This window comes from Myotis nattereri (assembly GCF_964212035.1).
Source record: "Myotis nattereri genome assembly, chromosome: 2".
Lineage (NCBI taxonomy): Eukaryota > Metazoa > Chordata > Mammalia > Chiroptera > Vespertilionidae > Myotis > Myotis nattereri.
The window spans coordinates 200,565,352-200,583,370 of record NC_138076.1 but is presented as its reverse complement, the minus strand read 5'-3'; the positions used below and the strand labels follow the sequence as shown (position 1 = coordinate 200,583,370).

At 39.4% G+C, this 18,019-nt stretch overlaps 1 protein-coding gene across 1 annotated transcript in view; it reads left to right on the top strand.

Moving 5' to 3' along the window:
* The window catches only part of SLC5A8 (solute carrier family 5 member 8), a gene marked incomplete at its 5' end in the record, with an annotated part of 44,437 nt that extends 41,176 nt beyond the window's left edge, over positions 1–3,261 (top strand). Inside the window, 2 exons of the mRNA XM_081083107.1 lie at positions 2,658–2,737; positions 2,997–3,261. Coding sequence (XP_080939233.1) covers positions 2,658–2,737; positions 2,997–3,122 — 206 coding nt within the window. The 3' untranslated portion in view covers positions 3,123–3,261. The remainder of the gene's footprint in view (positions 1–2,657; positions 2,738–2,996) is intronic.
* Between the last annotated feature and the right edge of the window lie 14,758 nt (positions 3,262–18,019).

Below are 18,019 nucleotides of genomic sequence, written 5' to 3'. Positions count from 1 at the left end.
GTTATTTATGTTATTTCACCATAGTCCTGTTAACAGCTAGTTTGATTATTTGTTCCATTTTACATGGGGAATTTAGAAGCAGAAGACGCATCTCTGTTTGAATCTTTGTTCTGTTATTTGCTAGCTGCATGAGCATGGAGAAGTCTATATAGCTACTCTGAGCCTTAGCTATCTTTTGTGTGAAATGTGAATAATAATAGTAATAATTGACCTGCCTATCTCGCAGGTTGCTTTCAGACAAAAATAAAATGCTTGAAATAAATTGTACATGGCTACCACATGCTATGGATTTTACATATATTGTTACAACAACCCTGTGTCATTGCCCTATACTGACCTTTGTAAAATATAAAGAAGCACACACATGTAAGGAATAATGATTGTAATCTTTATATCTAAATGGTATGTGAAGGCTATTTTCAGATGTTCATCAACTTTAAAAAGTAATTTTAAAAATCAGATTGATAATACACATAGTATACACTCCTCTCTTGGATTGATACAGAACTGTTGTCCTGGAACTTCATTTGTCCTCACGCCATGAATTCCCTTTGTCTCCCTCCTGTGTTAGATTCCCTTCCATCTAACTAATTATTAAATGGAGCACATGGAAAAGAGAGGAGATTTTGGAAATGACACATGCCTGAAAAAAGTGTCTTTAATTCTCCCTTATGCTTGATTGTTTGAGTGGAGAATCCTAGGTTGAAAACAACTCTTGTTTCTGAGAGGATGTCTTAATTTTCTTGTAGCTTACTGTGTTTCTGTTGAGAATGTCAGTGCCATGCCACCTGCTGACTCTTTGCATGGGACCCACTTCTCAATGACAACCCTAGGCCAGTGGTCAGCAAACTCATTAGTCAACAGAGCCAAATATCAACAGTACTTCTTCAAAATAGACTCGCCCAGGCCGAAAACCGACTTCTGCTCATGGGCCACGAAGTTTCAATCGCACTGTACGTGCGCCTGCATGTGGTATTTTGTGGAAGAGCCACACTCCAGGGGCCAAAGAGCCGCATGTGGCTCGTGAGCCGCAGTTTGCCGACCACGGCCCTAGACCTTCAGTAGGGTCCTTTCAATCTGAAGACCCGTGTCCTTCAGTTCTAGGGCATTTTCCTATATTATTTCATTTGTAATTTCCTGCTATTTTCTGTTTCCTCTTTCTGGAAATTCTATTTGTCAAATGTTTGAGTCTTGGACAGTTCTAATTTTCTTATCTTTTCTCTCCTATTTTCTATCTCTGTGCTTATTAGGTCTACTACATGGGATATTTTTTCAATTTTCCATTAATTCTCAAAGGAGCACTCTGATCCAGCCTTGAGGATAGTCTGTAAGGGAAGGAGGACAGGTAGGAGGCTATTGCAGTAATCCAGGTGAGCCATCACAGTGGCTCAGACCAGGGTAGTAGTGTGGAGTAGGGTCTCTAATTTCTTACGCTCCCTCACACATGTACATCCACAGCAATCAAACTAGGGGAAGGCACTGCCTTCTTTATCAAATGTGTAATGACTCGTTAGAACTTCTACACTCTGTCCAAGTATGTGTGATGTCTTTGAAAAAGTAATGTTCTCTTCCACGTGAACAGGCATCCAGTGATAAAACACTTCAACTTCATGAATTTCATAAATGTCTTATTCCCACTCCACAACAGCAGTGAGCACCTTGGAAAAAATATAGAAACATAAAAATCCTGGTGCTCCTTGGGAAATATTTTAAAAGCTACCGTAGGATACTAGGAATCTGTAAGAATCCAGACCAAACAGACTTGAGTTGGTGTTTCAGTTTCACCTAACCATGTACTGTGTGTCATGAGTATGTTTCTTCATCAGAAAAGTAGGGTAAATAATTCTATGAGTAAACATTCATGGGCATAATGGTCACTTTGGAAATTTAGTAAAAGTCAGAATTCAGGGGCCCCTCCCCCCAAAATTCTAACTGAGTCAGTCCGGGTTGGAGTCCAGGAATCTGCTTTTTAAGTACTTTGCCCAGGTGACTTGAGAAAGAGGTAGTTTGAAAACCACTCTTTGAGATACATGGCTTTAAAAAGCATTCTCTTTGATCCACAGATGAAGTAACAAACCAAAGTAAAATCTTAGGGAAGAGGAATTGGATTAAATACCAATCATCATATTGGTTTTTTATTTAAATAAAACCCATTTAGAAACAAACAGCCCTAGCGGGTTTGGCTCGGTGGATAGAGCATTGGCCTGCAGACTGAATGGTCCTGGGTTCAATTCATAATTTCCTGCGTTTCTACACACACATCTACATTCACAGCCACCAAATTGGGGAAAGGCAACTTTACCATCTGAAGCAGAGGCAGATGATTTGATATTTTATTGGTAGGTCATAAAGGATGCTTTAAAACAGTTTTCCTCCCAGTACTGGGCCAGGTGATGCGCTCTTTAGTTGAGTACCTGATGAGGCAGTTGGCTTGCACTTATCTTAAACTCCTACTGATCACTGTGAGAGCCTTACAGAAACCAAGACTGAGGCAAGGGACATGGTGGGCTAGTCTCCAGAACTGCTTAAACCATTTCCTTTCTCTTTGTGTTTTATGAGTGTGTAGAGTCGAATGTGCACAAGTTAAATGCTTGCATGATGGACTGGGTAATTATGGGTATCCTTTTAACAATGCAAATAATGTATATGTTTTTCAGGAGGAAGAAAACAAAACTTAGACCGAAAATTTCTATTAACTAAAGAGGACATTTTATTCAATTTTGACAATTTTAAGAAAGTAAGTTGGCTTTCTTTTTCCTCCAATTAGTATGATTGTTTTTATCACCGGGAGAGACTCCTAGTTGGTCTTTACACCCTCCTGAACTCTGATGACAGGGAAGATATTTGCCCTATTTCATGATCTGTTTTTGTTATATGTCTCCCTCAGTAGACTACAAACCTGATATAGAAAAAGAAAAGCCGTAGTGACAATTATTTAGAATTGAATGAATGAACAGTTTCTTTCTTCTAATCACCATGTTAACATTTTATTTTAGAAGGAGCAGGTTTTAAGCTATAAATCTCACCCAGTAGAAGAGGGCGGAACCGATAATCCTGCTTTCAACCACATCGAAATGAACTTCACAGACCCAAGTGGCAGGACCAGCGGGACTCACTTGTGAAGCAACTGTGATACTTGATGATCGTGCACGGTGGCCCAGTTTTATATATTTTCTAAGACAATTCGATCAGGTTTATATATATATATATTTTGTTCATCATGAGTGTTTTGGGGGAAACCTTCGGGGGATAAAATGTTGTAACAACAAAGTCCTGACTTTCCTCATTTACACTTACTCATCGATGCTACGGTGGAGTTTAGAGTTTCAGCATCAGCATTTCCCTCTCTCAGTTCTTTATTTCCATGAAGCTATAGTTGTCAAAGTTATGAAAGTTATGACTCCCTGTGTGCCAAAAGGCTAATACACACATATATACACATACTTAATGGTCAAAAGCATACTCTTAAATTCAAGCATTATTAAAAATATTTCCCATGCTTTTGGTGCTAGCATATAAATTTTGGGGGGATTTCCAAAATCATAACTAATATTGAAAAGAGCTTTTCTCTCTCCTACTACATACTCTATACATAGGGAACAATGAAGTAATAGGTCTGTGTTGTATATATCTTTGCTTCTCATTGACTGCTGTCAGTCCAGGGTACATATTAGCCTTGGAACCAATTCTGGCTCAGGAAGGTGGAAATCAAGAAGCATGCTGTTTGGGACAGAGCATGGGTCCAATGACCAGGTCTTCTTGGCGTTGTGCTTCTATTCTTACGCCTTTATGCTTGTTAGCTAGAGTTCCTGGCCACTGGCTGTTTGTATTGTCTTCTTAGACTCCGGTTCTTAGCTGCATTGCTGGTTTCTCACTCATCAACTTTGGTTTTGTTGTGCACTTTACCTCTGATTGCCTTCCTAGTTTCCTGTTTACTCTATTGTCTTGAGACACCCCATGTGAATCATGCTGACCCCGTCCTGGTTCACTAAGCTCCATCCTATAAATTATAAGCACACATGAACCTGCTACTGACTGAAGTACTTTCAACAGAGGTACTCATGGATTTGGTGATCCAAGGACATTTACACTATTAAAAATGCTTAAGCTCCATGGAGTTAGATGATTACATTCAATGCAATTAAATTGAATTTTTGAATGCCAACTATTTTGTAATTAATTAAATTTAATGATACATAGACTTACAGATCTTGAATTCTAGTACATTCACTCCGTTAAAGAGCTAAATTACATAGGCAAACACTACTATTGTTCTTTAATGTTCAGAAATTATTAAATACATGCTTTGTTCTGTGTTTTCACATTTCAAGTAGCAGTCTCAAAGTTTATTTTGCTTATTTTGCTACCTTTCTAGCTAAGAGTTTGATAAGGCTGTCATTAATTTTTATTTCCTGCAGTACCCGCATTAGATATGGTTTAGAATTGTGTTTACTTTTAGCTTTGCAATATTTGAAAATTATTTCAGAAATATTTAAGTACATTAAAATATATAATTAAGTTTTTGATTATTTTCTGATATTAATGTAAGCTTACTCTGTACATTTATGGTTGCCAATTGAAAACATTAAGAAATAAAAAAATAGGAAGTAGCTTTTATCTAAGACAGATTTATATAACATTTAAATGTATCCAAATGTTTCATATGTGTATAGATGTTATTTTTAATCAATACATTTGTAAGCATACATTGAATTTTGTAAATCTGTACGTTTTAATGAGTAGAAAGACATAATAATATTTCTTTTATGTGAGTGTGATTTGAACTATTGTTATTTATTTAATAATCCTAAATGCACGTGTGTAGAATTCTTCAATTTTAAAAATCAAAGTCAGGTTAAGTTTTTTCTCTTATCTGGCTGCCATGGGTTTTGCAATGTAGTCTTAGTGAGAGATAAGGTATTTCCATTCTTGTCCACTTTCTTTTACCGAAGTATATCTTTGTGATATTAAGAACTGTTGTTCTTTTGTTTTCATAAATACATGCGTGTCTGATATAATACTTAAGAAATCAAAGTTACGTTATTATTAAAAAGTATTTATCTTATCTAAATCTTTGTACAAAATCAAAGAGAGGTAAAAGTTACTGTAGTATAATATAAATTAAATAATCTAATGTTCTTAATTATTTTTTTAAATTATTTATTTCTTTTCTTTTCTTTTTTTTAAAACTTTATTTAAAAAAATCTTCGGTGCAATATTAAAAAGCAATACAGCCAGCTGGAGCGACAACCAACAGAAGGAGTAGGGAAGACCCACTGATCTCACCCCACCCAGGGGATGGAGGCTGAGGGCAGACCAAGGAGGGGCCTGGTTGATGGGGGAGGGAAGAAAGGCCACCCATCAAAATGAACAGGTAGAACAAATCATTTATATAGGAAACATCAGGCTGAACTAAAGATCTATGGGAGATAGGAAACCCCCATTTCTTTCTTTTTTTTCAAAAATGTCCTAGGTTGGGGGTGGGAGTGGGCCTCCTGGGGTGAAATGAGCAGGCCCTGTCCCACCCCACACTCCTCCATCAGGAAGTCTGGGATGTGCTCAATGCCAGATGTGTGTTGGGGAGACACTGGGAAGAGATGAGTAGGGAAGGGTGCCCCTCACTGGAATCTGTTATGAGGGTTGCGAGTGTCCCTAGTCCAACCCCTGGACTCCAGGGGACTTGGGTAAGATGGGTCTGGAAAGGGTAGGGGCAGGGGTGAGGCTGGACGTTCAGCCTAGGAGGCCATCAGGGTCATCATCATCAAAGTGGCCTTGTTGGAGCACCTTGATGTGGTGCTCGTAGATTTCAGGGCTGGGCCAAGGCCGGTTAGCACATCTGTCCGCTGCATGAGCAGGAGAGACTTTCCATCTATTTCTTGTTCTTGGAAAGCTGTTGTTGAAAGTATTACAGATTTTCCTCTGATGTCCCCTCCCCCCGGTCCATTGACCCCCTGCACCCTGTCTTCCCCACCTCCTCCAGGCCTTCACCACCCTATTGTTTGTGTGTCCATGGGCTGTGCATATATGCATATAAATTTCCTGGTTAATCTCTCTCCACTTTCCCCCCTCCCCCCGCCCCCCCCCCCTACACACACACACCCTCACCTTCTCTCTGAGATTCATCAGTCATCACAACAATCCTAATGTGAGGGAAAAGCTCACACAAGTTGTCTAGTTTTATTTTGTCACAGACAAATTGTGTGACCTTGAATTTATTCTTAATCTCTTCTAATGATGGAATATAACACTAAACACCTACCTCACAGGAATACTGTGAGTATGGAAGGTCAGATAGCACTTTATTAACTCAAATAGTTACTTTGAATCTAATATGATTGGAAATAAACATTTGAGACAAAGCTCATTTGCCAGTTAAAAAAAAAAAGCCGTTAATAATTTGTAATGTAATGATGTGGAGATAAAAAAAAATAGGTGCCATAGAAGCATTAAAATATATCTAGTGGTCAGCAGGATTAATATAACAGAGAATGTAAACATTAAAGGAGGCCATAGACCAGTCATATTCACTCCATAGAGAAATGAAAATTTTATATATAGGATGTGAAAAAGTACAAATTATCCATTTCAATATGCAATTATTCCTCTCTAGACCAGTGGTTCTCAATGGGACAATTTTGCACCTCAGGGGACATTTGGAAATATTTGGGTACATTTCTGGTTGTCATAACTGGTAAGGAGGTGTTACTGGCATCTAGTGAATAGAATCTAGGGACCCTGCTAAACATCCTAGGATGCACAAGGCAGCCGCACTCCTCCACAACAAAAATCATCCTGCCCCTGAAATAGTCGTGTTGTTTGAGAAATCCTGCCCTGGGGGCTAAGTTTGCGTTCTTTATTTTCCTGAAGTCACACACCCTGGTGTGTTCCTTTAGGGAAATTGCCACGAGTCTTTTCACTGATCTTTCTCATCTACATGTCAAAAGTAAGTATCGCTAAGCATGTGCAACATTTTGATGTGAAATAATGACCATGTGTTTTCACAGCATGTTGAAAATATTAAGGACTGTAGAATTGTGAATAATCATGAAAACAACTCTTAACAGTTTTGTTTCCAGAATTAACGCACATTAGGATGAAGGAAATATGAAGTATAATAACATGAACATTTTATAATATTGTTTTATTTATAAAAATCCCAGAAGGTATAGTTTATTGTTAACAATTGAGTGTCTGTCCATGATGTAGATACAGGGGAATGGGATGGAGTAGAGACGAGGGGAGTTACTTACTCTCTATGTTGATTCTTATAGGAAATTCTGACTTTTTTCCCCAATAATAATAGTTGATACTAATTCAACTGAGTGTATGACCATTTAGTTACTGGAAATCCTACTATACAATTTCGTCATGGTAAAATTTACTTTTACATTTAAGTTGTGTGCCCATTGTTTGTGAAAAAAACTTGAGTGACTTGAACATTAAAGTGTAAAATATGGTTGCATTTCTGATTTTTCATCTCGCTGATTAAACACTCTACAAGTGTCTTTGAAGTTGTCTGTTTTTGGGGCATTGAATATAATTAATTTTATCAGCATTTAAAAAAGGTTATTTCCACTTCATTTACCACATAAAGGACTCTTCCTGCATACAATATCTATATATATTTAAAAGCCCAGCGACTGTTATGGTGGAATGACCAGCCGACCGGTAGCTGTGATGCACTCAACGCAGGAGCTGCCCTCTGGTGGTCAGTGCGCTCCCACAGTGGGAGCGCTGCTAAGCCAGAAGCTGGGCTTATGGCTGGCGAGCGCAGCAGTGGTGGCAGGAGACTCTCCCACCTCTGCGGCAGCACTAAGGACCCCTCGGTGGATGTCTGACTGCCAGCTTAGGTGGACATCCCCCGAGGGGTCCTGGACTGCAAGAGGGCGCAGGCTGGGCTGAAAGACCACCCCCGGTCCAGTGCACGAATGTCGTGCACTGGGACTCTAGTATAGATTATAAAAGTGTAAGCAAATAAACATGCAAAATTTTGTCACTGAAGAATATATTATATTTTAAGTAATTAACACTTTGAAAATAGAAAGTAACATTTAATACTGGCTATTTCTTAGTCATTATTTCTTTGAATATTCCCCCCTTTTCCATTTTTTCTATTCTGTAACTCTTTTACTCCTATTACATGACTATTGCAACTCTTTATCCTAGTCTCCATGCCTTCTAATCTGGTTCATACTTTCTATCCTTTTATATTTATGTGATGCATCCTGGATGATTATAAAAAAAAATTATTTAAGATCTAAACAGAAGTAAAATACAATGTAATTTTGAAGTAGTGACAAAAAAATAGGGCCCATTGTTGAGGTAGACAGAGAAAAAAAGAAGATGGGTGAGTGAGGTGGAAAGACAAGAGATAGGAGACAGAAGAATACATAGATTTACCTTCCTGCTGAGGCCATGCATGGCATTATATAATGATGGTGAAAGCCAGGATGGCCAGGCAAAGACAAAATTTCAAAAAAATGGTAGGAAAGAGTCAAGGAATACCTTATTTCCAGGCCCTAGAAGAGGCAAGGGCTTGACTCAAGGGGGGCTGTTAACAGAGGCAGTGATCAAGCAGAGAGGAGAGGCATGGGGGAGCTTCAGAGGAAAATGTAGTGGTGACATAACTCAGAAAATGCACGCAATGACCCCCTTCTCCCTGGAGCATTCAATGTCCTCCTCGGTTCTTTTTCGTAATCATCAGGCCTTTGACTTTTTTAACTCAGCAAATACCAGAGAACAGAGGGACTTCTTCTTGGCTTTTGAATGTCAAACATCTAGCTCTTAGGTTAACAAGTTTAAATATCTTGGAAGGTAAGAGCTAGGTTCTGGAACCCCTAGAATAGAAATGGATTCTCCAGCCTGGGAGGGTAAGAGGGAAGTGGTGAGAGTTAATATATTGGTGAGTCTGAGGAAGGGTCTCCGTGGGTCACTGTTCCTCCTACAGAGCCCTGGGATGGCAATAGCAAATCGCCCTAAGTTCACAGGATTTGAAAATAAACAAAACTCATGCCCATTTCCTGGTTAGAGCTTAGAGCCAAAAGACCTCAGTAAATACATAGCTGAGTGATATGTCTGGGCAGGCATATGGCTTTGGGGGCCTGGAGAGACTTGACCATGTTTAATAAGCACAGAAGCAGAAATTGCTGAATAAGGTGTCCAGGCAAATAGGAATTCAACCTCACAATTTCCTACAACCTAGTATAATAGAAGGTAAGGAAAGAAACCCATATTGGAATTAGACAAACAGGCTGAGACCTGTTTAGACTTGACAAGGATTTTATGGTTTCTAAACAGAACGTGAATATTATAACTACTCTCTGTATAGCAAGCACTCAATACTGTAGCTGAATATTTCAACCTCAATGCTTTTCATGATCCCTTTTTCAAACATACTCATCTGTGTTCACTGCTGTATTCTTAGCCTTTAGAACAGTCTGGCTCAATAAATGTTTGTTGAATGAATGAATTCATACAATTCCTGTCTCTTGAGAGTTTTCATCCACCTTTTTTGCTTGTTTGCTTCTATTTTTTTTACAATATATTTTTATTGATTTCAGAGAGGAAGGGAGAGGAAAAGAGAGAGAAATATCAACGATGAGCAAGAATCATTGATCCGCTGTCTCCTGCATGCCCCCTACTGGGGATCGAGTCCACAACCTGGGCATGTGCCCTTGACTGGAATCGAACCCAGGACCATTCAGTCTGCAGGCCAATGCTCTATCCACCGAGCCAAACCAGCTAGGGCTGTTTGTTGCTAAATGAGTCATGGGTTTGATTCCCTAGGAAGCAGAGTCTGAAAGGTGGTTTAATGTGCTTAATGTTTATTATGGAGTGCTTTGAGGATCAACACCTGTGGAAGGAAGATGACAGAAGCAGGGTTGAGCAGAGCTGCAGGTTGAGCTGTAATGCAGATTCAAGGACAATCCCATCCACCCCCACAGACTACGCAGGGAGAGGAGCCCTTCAGAGTTATCTCAAGTTGGGCCAAGACAGCCAAGCTTTCGTATTCCTGCATCAATTAATTCAGTGGTTCTCAACCTTCCTAATGCCTCGACCCTTTAATACAGCCTCATGTTGTGGTGACCCCCAACCATAAAACTATTTTCATTGCTACTTCATAACTGTAATTTGCTACTGTTATGAATCATAATGTAAATATCAGATATGCAGGATGTATTTTCATTGTTATAAATTGAACATAATTAAAGCATAGTGATTAATCACAAAAACAATATGTAATTATATATGTGTTTTCAGATGGTCTTAGGCGACCCCTGTGAAAGGGTCGTTTGACTCCCAAAGGGGTCGTGACCCACAGGTTGAAAACTGAATTAGTTGTTGATATGGGCTGTCACAGGAAGGGGAGTGTCAGACCAGGAGATCCTCTGCAGGAAGGGGTGGAGAGACTTTCGGCCAATTCCACTCCCACCGGCGGCGGGGGCATGAAGTCCTTCCTTTCAGAGAAGTCTCCGCATTGTCCTACAGTGTCCACTTCAGGAGGTAAGGTGCATTTTAGAGAATTTAAATCACTTATCCAAGGTCATACACCTTGACTCTGAACTTGGTTTTATCTCACTCCAAAGCCCATAATCTTAATATTTTTGTTTTATTGTGCATGTTGATGAAAGCTCACACCTAAATTGGTGAGGGCAGGGATTGGCGTTAGAAGGACTTATTCTCAGGTTTCTGGGCTAATACAGTGCAGGTCAAGGTGAAGGACCTTTCGTGGCACTGACAATCCTTTTAAGAAGTGCCCACTGTTCTGCTCAGTTAGGAGCCCGCAGTGACCGTGCTTTGTATCAAATGATACGATTAACTGACAACTACTACAGTTTGAAATTGTTACCCACCCTCCTTTCCACCAGAGTGATGTTCTCCAAATATTATACAGTCAGATAAAACGAAATTCAGCTTGAATTACAGAGTGTATTAAAGGAATTCAAATTATGGCAAATATGGACCAGATCAGTAGTTTTCAAAGAGTAGTCCCCAACTAACAGTATCAGTACCACCTGGGTACTTGTAGCAGTTGAAATTCTCGGGCCCACCTGAGACTTACGGAATAAGAGATGGTGGTGCTAGAGTCCAGGTGACTCTAATTCGTGCTAGAGTTAATTTGAGAACTACTGGATCAGATGACAATGATAATTAGTAGGAAAAACAAACTGGGCTTATGGTTAGCAAATAAACTACATAGAAATGATTTCTTTAAAAGTGCTTTGTTCACTTTTGTTTGCATATCGGACCTCAGTCCTTTCAAATGATCCCAATGTCCTAATTAGTAAGGTCTGAAATAACGAAGTTAAAATTGCGTTTGTGGGGGAAACTAAGGCAAGCTGAGTGCAGCTCAGCACAGGGTCCCGCTCGGAACGGCTTTCGTAGTTACCTCTCCCTACCAGGCGCTATATGGATCCAAATTGAGTACATCATGTCTTTAAAATCACTCGTGCAATGAAAACATTCTAAGTAAGCCTTCCTAAATTTTTTATAATTCGAAAATATTATAAAATCAATATCTTAATTCCAGACAGTCACAGTAATTGGGAAAATTACTCTGTGTCCTTGTTGGAAAGACAATGGCTAGCCCTTAACTCTAGAGATTACATAAAGTTGAGGCCTTACCCTTGGCTCTTTCATGGTGAAATGTATTTACAGGAAAGTGAGTTCAAGTTCATTGCATGCTATAAGCAAAAGTGTGTCTGCCTTTGAAGCTCATTTAAGAAACACTGAAACTTGACTTGTAGAGGCATCATACTCTGTTAGGCACTGGGGAGGAACAAGGAGGGAGGTTCTTGATCTCTATCACTTACAAGCTATCTGAGGACATAAGAAGATATGCAGGCACTAGCTGAGGAAAGAGTCTGAGTGAGTGGGGCAGGTTATGCAATAGAAGAAGTCTAGGCAGAAGGAGCCCAGTGGACAGGACTTGTTGGGAGATGTACTTGTTGAATTCTATCTTATAAAAACTCATAAGATTAGATAGATTAGAAAATCATCAAATTATGGCATATACATTATGTATGATATTTAAAATATTCCACCATCAAGACAGGAAAACAAAGTTTATAAACGTATGCTAATATTTTGATGGCTATATTATTTGTTTTTGCATGTATTCACCCAATAAACACTTGATTTCTTTTTTCTAGTTTTATTGAGATATAATGGGCATTGGATGTTGTATAAGTTTAAGGCGTACAACAAATGATTTGACTTATATATATTGTGAAATAATTACCACAGTGACTTTAGTTAATATCTGTCATCTCATAGATACTAAAAAGAAAAAGAAAATAATGGTGAGAACTCTTAGGATCTCCTCTCTTAACAACTTTTAAAAATACCTTACAACAGTGTTAACTATAATCATCGTATTGTACATTACATCCCTAGTACTTATTTATCTTTAAAAGGTGAGATATGGCCGAAACCGGTTTGGCTCAGTGGATAGAGCGTCAGCCTGCGGACTGAAGGGTCCCAGGTTCGATTCCGGTCAGGGGCATGAACCTGGGTTGCGGGCATATCCCCAGTGGGGGATGTGCAGGGGGCAGCTGATCGATGTTTCTCTCTCATCGATGTTTCTAACTCTCTATCTCTCTCCCTTCCTCTCTGTAAAAAATCAATAAAATATATTTTAAAAATAAATAAATAAATAAATAAAAGGTGAGATATAATTGACATATAACATTATATTAGTTTCACGTGTTCTACATAATGATTCAATATTTGTACATATTGCAAAAACAATATATACAATATATAGCATTCATCTCCACACAGTTATAAATATTTTTTCTTATGAAAACTTTTAAGATCTACTCTATTAACAACTTTCAAATATACAGTACAGTATTATTAACTATAATCATCATGCTGCACTACATTACATTCCCAGGACTTAGTTATTTTATAACTGGAAGTTTTATACCTTTTGACCACATTCACCTACATCTCCCACATCCCACACCCTGCCTCTGGCTGCAACTAATTTGTTCCCTGTATCTGTGAATATTTTTTGTTTTGTTTCTATATATATTTTTTAGATTCCACATATATGTGAGGTTATAAGGTCTCTATTGATTTAACTCATCTATATATATAAAAAGCCAGCAACCAGAACACCATAACAACCAGAACAACCTGAAGCTATGATGCCCACTGCTGCCAGGGAACCAGTGAACCAGCTGGATCTGGGGGTGGGGCCAGCTGGCCAACCTCCTCAGCCCCTCCCCCCAGCCAGCCCCACCTGTGATCCGCTGCTCCCTTTCAATAGGGGGTGGGGCTGGCTAGCCCACCACCCACAGCCCCTCCCCCTGGCTAGCCTCGCCCCTGATGGGTCCCCACAACCCTGATTGGCCTGCAACCCCTCCCCCCAGCCAGCTCCACCCCCAATCGGCCCCCACAATCTGATCGGGGGCAAGGCCTGCTGGCCAACCTCCCACCATCTCCTCCTCCCGACAGGCTCGGCCCTGATCCACCCTGATTGGGGCTGGGCCAGCCGGACCCCAGCCGTGCATGAATTCATGCACTGGGCCTCTAGTTTAGCATAATGCCCTCAAGGCCCATCCCTGTTGTCACAAAGTGCAAGCTTTTCTTCTATTTTATGGCTGAATAATGTCTCATTTGTATATATACACCGTATAGTCTTTGTCCTTTCATCCATTGATGGACACTTAGGTTGCTTTATGTCTTGGCTATTGTAAACAATGATGCTATGAACATGAGGGTGCAGATATCTTTTCTCATTAGTATTTTTGTTTTCTTTGAATAAATATTCAGAAGTGGAATTGCTGGTTCAAACTGTGGTTCTATTTTTGATTTTTTGAAGAACCTCTGTACTATTTTCCATGGTGGCTGCACCAGTTTACATTCCCACCAACAGTGCACAGGGTTTCGTTTTCTCCACATCCTCTCCAACTCTTAATTGCTCTTCTTTTTGATGATAGCCATTCTAACAGGTGTGAGATGATAGTTCATTGTAGTTTTACTGTGCATTTTCCTGGTGATTAGTGATGTTGAGTATTTTTTCATGTGCCTTTTCATAGGCATTTAATGCTATAAATTTCTCTGAAGTGCTTTTGCTGCCTCCCGTAAGTCCTGGTATGCTGTATTTTCATTTTTGTTTGTTTCAAGATACTTTTTAATTTTCCTTTTAATTTCATTTTGGATCCACTGATTGTTCAGAAGAGTGTTATAATTTTCATGTATAGATAGGCATACCTCCGAGATATTGCAGGTTTGGTTCTAGAGTAGACCATCACAATAAAGCCAATATTGCAATAAAGTCACATGTTTTTTTTTGTTTCTTAGTGCATATAAAAATATACTATAGTCTATTACGTGTGCAATAGCATTATGTCTAAGAAATGTACATAACTTAATTGAAAATACTTTTTGCTAAAACATGCTAACCATCATCTGAAACTTCAGTGATTCATAATCTTTTGGTTGGTGGAGGGTCTTACCTTCAATTTGTAAAGAATGTAATATCTATGAAGTGCAGTAAGAAAGCTAAGTAAAACTAGGTATGCCTTTATCGGTGACTTTTCCAATTTGCCCTCCTGTTATTGATTTCTAGTTCATACCATTGAGGTCAGAGCACATACTTGATATAATTTCAATCTTTTAAAATTTGCTATGAATTGTTTTATGACCTAGCATATGGTCTCTCCTAGAAAATGTTCCCTTTGCACTTGAAAAGAATGTGTATTGTGTTGTTGTCAAAAGGAATATTCTCTATATGTCCATTTGGTTTACAGTGTTGTTCAAATCCTGTGTTTCCTTATGGATTTTCTGTTTGGATATCTCCATTGTTGAGAGTGGGGTATTAAAGTCGCCAACCATCATTGTATTGCTATTTATTTCTCCTTTTAACTCTGTTTTTGCTTTATGTGTTTAGGTGTTCTGACATTGGGTAAAAGTATTTATAATTGTTATATTTCCTAGATGGATTGAATCCTTTATTATAATGACCTTCTTTGTCTTGTTTTACCATTTTTGGTTTAATGTCTATGTTGTCTGATGTCAGTATGGCTACCCCTGCTTTTTTTTTTCTTTTCTGGTGACTGCTTGAAATATCTTTTTCCATCCATCTTCTCATTTTCACTCTTACTGTATGTCTTTAAGGCTAAAGTGAATCTCTTATAGGCAGCATGATATATTGGATCTTGTTTTTTTATCCATTCAGCCATCTTGTGTCTTTTTGGAGAATTTATGTTCAATTTAATTTTGATAGGTGAGACTTAGCTTTGGCATTTTATTCATTGTTTCCTGGCTGGTTTGGAGGTTCATTGGTCCTTGCTTCTTATTCTGTTGTCTTTTCTGTGTTTTGATGTCTGCTGATATCAGTGTGTTTTGACTTCTTTATCGTATGTGTATGTGTGTGTATGTAATTATTGCAGGTTTTCCCCTTGTGGTTACAATGAAGCTTACATATAATATCTTAAAACATTAATACCTTGCTCTGACTGGGTGGTTCAGTTGGTTGGAGTGTTGTCCCATACACCAAAAGGTTGCAGATTCGATCCCTGGTCGGGACACATATGGGAAGCAATCAATCAATGTTTCTTTCTCCCTTCCCCTCTCTCTAAAAAGCAATAAAAACATATCCTCAGGTGAGGATTAAAACAACAACAAAAACACATTAACATCTTATTTTAAACAAGTAACAACTTGGATAGCATTCCTAAACTTTACACTTTCACTTTTCTTCTCCCTCACATTTTAGGTTATTAATATTATAGTTCACATTTTAAAAATGATTTGCCTATATACTTTTAAAAATTTATTTTTACTGTTGAAAGGATTACAGATGTCCTTCTTTTTCCTCCATTGACCCCCCTCCCCTCTGTTCCTTCACCGCACTATTGTCTGTGTCCATGGGTTATGCATGTATGCATAGAAGTTCTTTGGTTAATGTATGTTCACATTTTTTATATTGCATATCCAGTAACATATTATTGTCATTTTTACTGTTTTTTTACTTTTAAACTAGAGTTATGAACCACCATTACCACAATACAGAATCTAACTTTGTATATATCAGTGAGTTTTCTGCTACCTTCTTGTTCTTCTTGTTTTTATGATGTTAATTAGTGCCCTTATGCTTCCACTCAGAAATTTCCCTTTAGCATTTTTTGTAAGGCAGATTTAGTGGTGATAAACCTCTCTCGGCTTTGGGTTTGTTTTTGTTTTTTTTGTATTTATTTATTTATTGATTTATTTTATTGATTAAGTTATTACATATGTGTCCTTATCCCCACGTTACCCTCTATCCCCCCACTCATGTCCTCACCCCCTGTTGTCCATGTCCATTGGTTAGGCCTATATGCTTGCATATAAGTACTTTGGTTGATCTTTCCCCCTTACCCCCACCCTCCCCTACCATCCCTCAGAGTCTGGATGGAGCTGGATGTCCACACGGGGCTCTCTTCCTCTGGAGGAGCTGTAACTGGGGGAGACCTCTTGGTGTGGTGCTGCACCAGCTGGGGAAGGGGCAACCTGGTCAGTGTGAACCCATTCCTCTTTTCTGATGAGGTCTGTTTTGGTCTCCGTGCTGCAGTGGGGTGCTTCAGCTTCACCCCCATGTCCTACTATTCTCTCAGGGGTGTGTTGTCCATGAATAGTTGTTTTCTGCTTGTGAGGGGGAGTCAGGGATGACCTATGTCACCATCTTTGCCTTTCTTCCCCCCCACAAACTTAAAAAAAAACCCACATTTTAAAATATTCACCACATGTTCCCCCTACCCCAAACAGGGAAGGCGTGTAAATGCATTCACTGTGCTGCTAAAAAGAAATGAAGGAAGAGCTGGTGGGAGGGAGGAAAGAGGAACGGAGGGATCTAGGAGGACAAGGAGGAAGGAAAGACTTGAATGCTAGAAACATATGAGGAATTGTGGTTGCCAGGGGCACTTGGAATAGCAAAGGCAGAATTCCACCAAAATATTCTGACCATGGAGTTGTCTTAGGTTCAGTTTATGCTCAGATAAGGTAGAAAGTGGCCCTTAATAAGGGTTTACATCTTTATCCAGACCGGTGCCTTGGGTGGCCCTCTACCTAGTTTTGAACGTTCACTGACCACCTCAAACCCAAGGAGGGGCCTACAATTCCCTCCCCAGAACCACCACTCTCTTCACCCCAAGTAGTAGGGGAGCAGCTGTGGTTGCGTCAAGTCCAAGGACTTATTAGGCCTCGGTGCTTGGAGCTTGAGGCACAGCAAGCAAATGTCACAGTGCTGAGTCTGCAGAGCATGTTGTCTTTGTGTAACTCCTCTTTTACTTCATCTCTTGAGACTTTCCTTGGAAATTCCTCTCCCTGGGACTGGTGTGAAATATTTTACAGACTCCTTGACCAGCGGTTAAAAAGAAAACTATCCATAGCCTGTTGCCTTCATTTTAGTATAAAGCCCGTCTCCTTAGTGTAGGTACTTCGCTCCTAGGGACGCCCGATCAGGAGTACTAGAGAGATGAAGCTAAGAAACAGCGGAAGTTCCAGCTTGCCCAAGGCCACTCTGCCTGACTGTTCCCACCTAAGGGATGAAAATCTTTCAGTTCAGGTGAACCCATGGCCAAAAGAAGGCAGTGTTTGAGGGCCCACGAAAGGTGATAACATGGTTCAAGGGCAGGTTCTACACTACAAGCTCTGGAAGAAGAGTAATTACAACAGGCATTGCTTAGAAACACCCCTGTTCCTCCAGAGACAGCCCCTGTCCTAGGTTTAGTAGAACATACTAATTGGCAGGATAATCAAAAGAATTCTAAGTATCATTGGTCATATTTCGTATTTCCTCAAAGTGGGTCAATGGTATTTTCTAAGCTCCTTCTAATTGGTTGGCTCAGTACTCTAAGGTCTGGAAGCAAGATGGAAAGGGTGAGTTAGGCAGAAAAATGTCAGGGCTCTGCAGGGTAAAGGGATTTCTGAGGGCTGTCTGGGAGTGACAGACCTTTCTTTAAAGATTTCACTCTGCTATGATTCCTCTTACTCTATGAGAAGGAAATACAACAGAATTTCAGAAAAC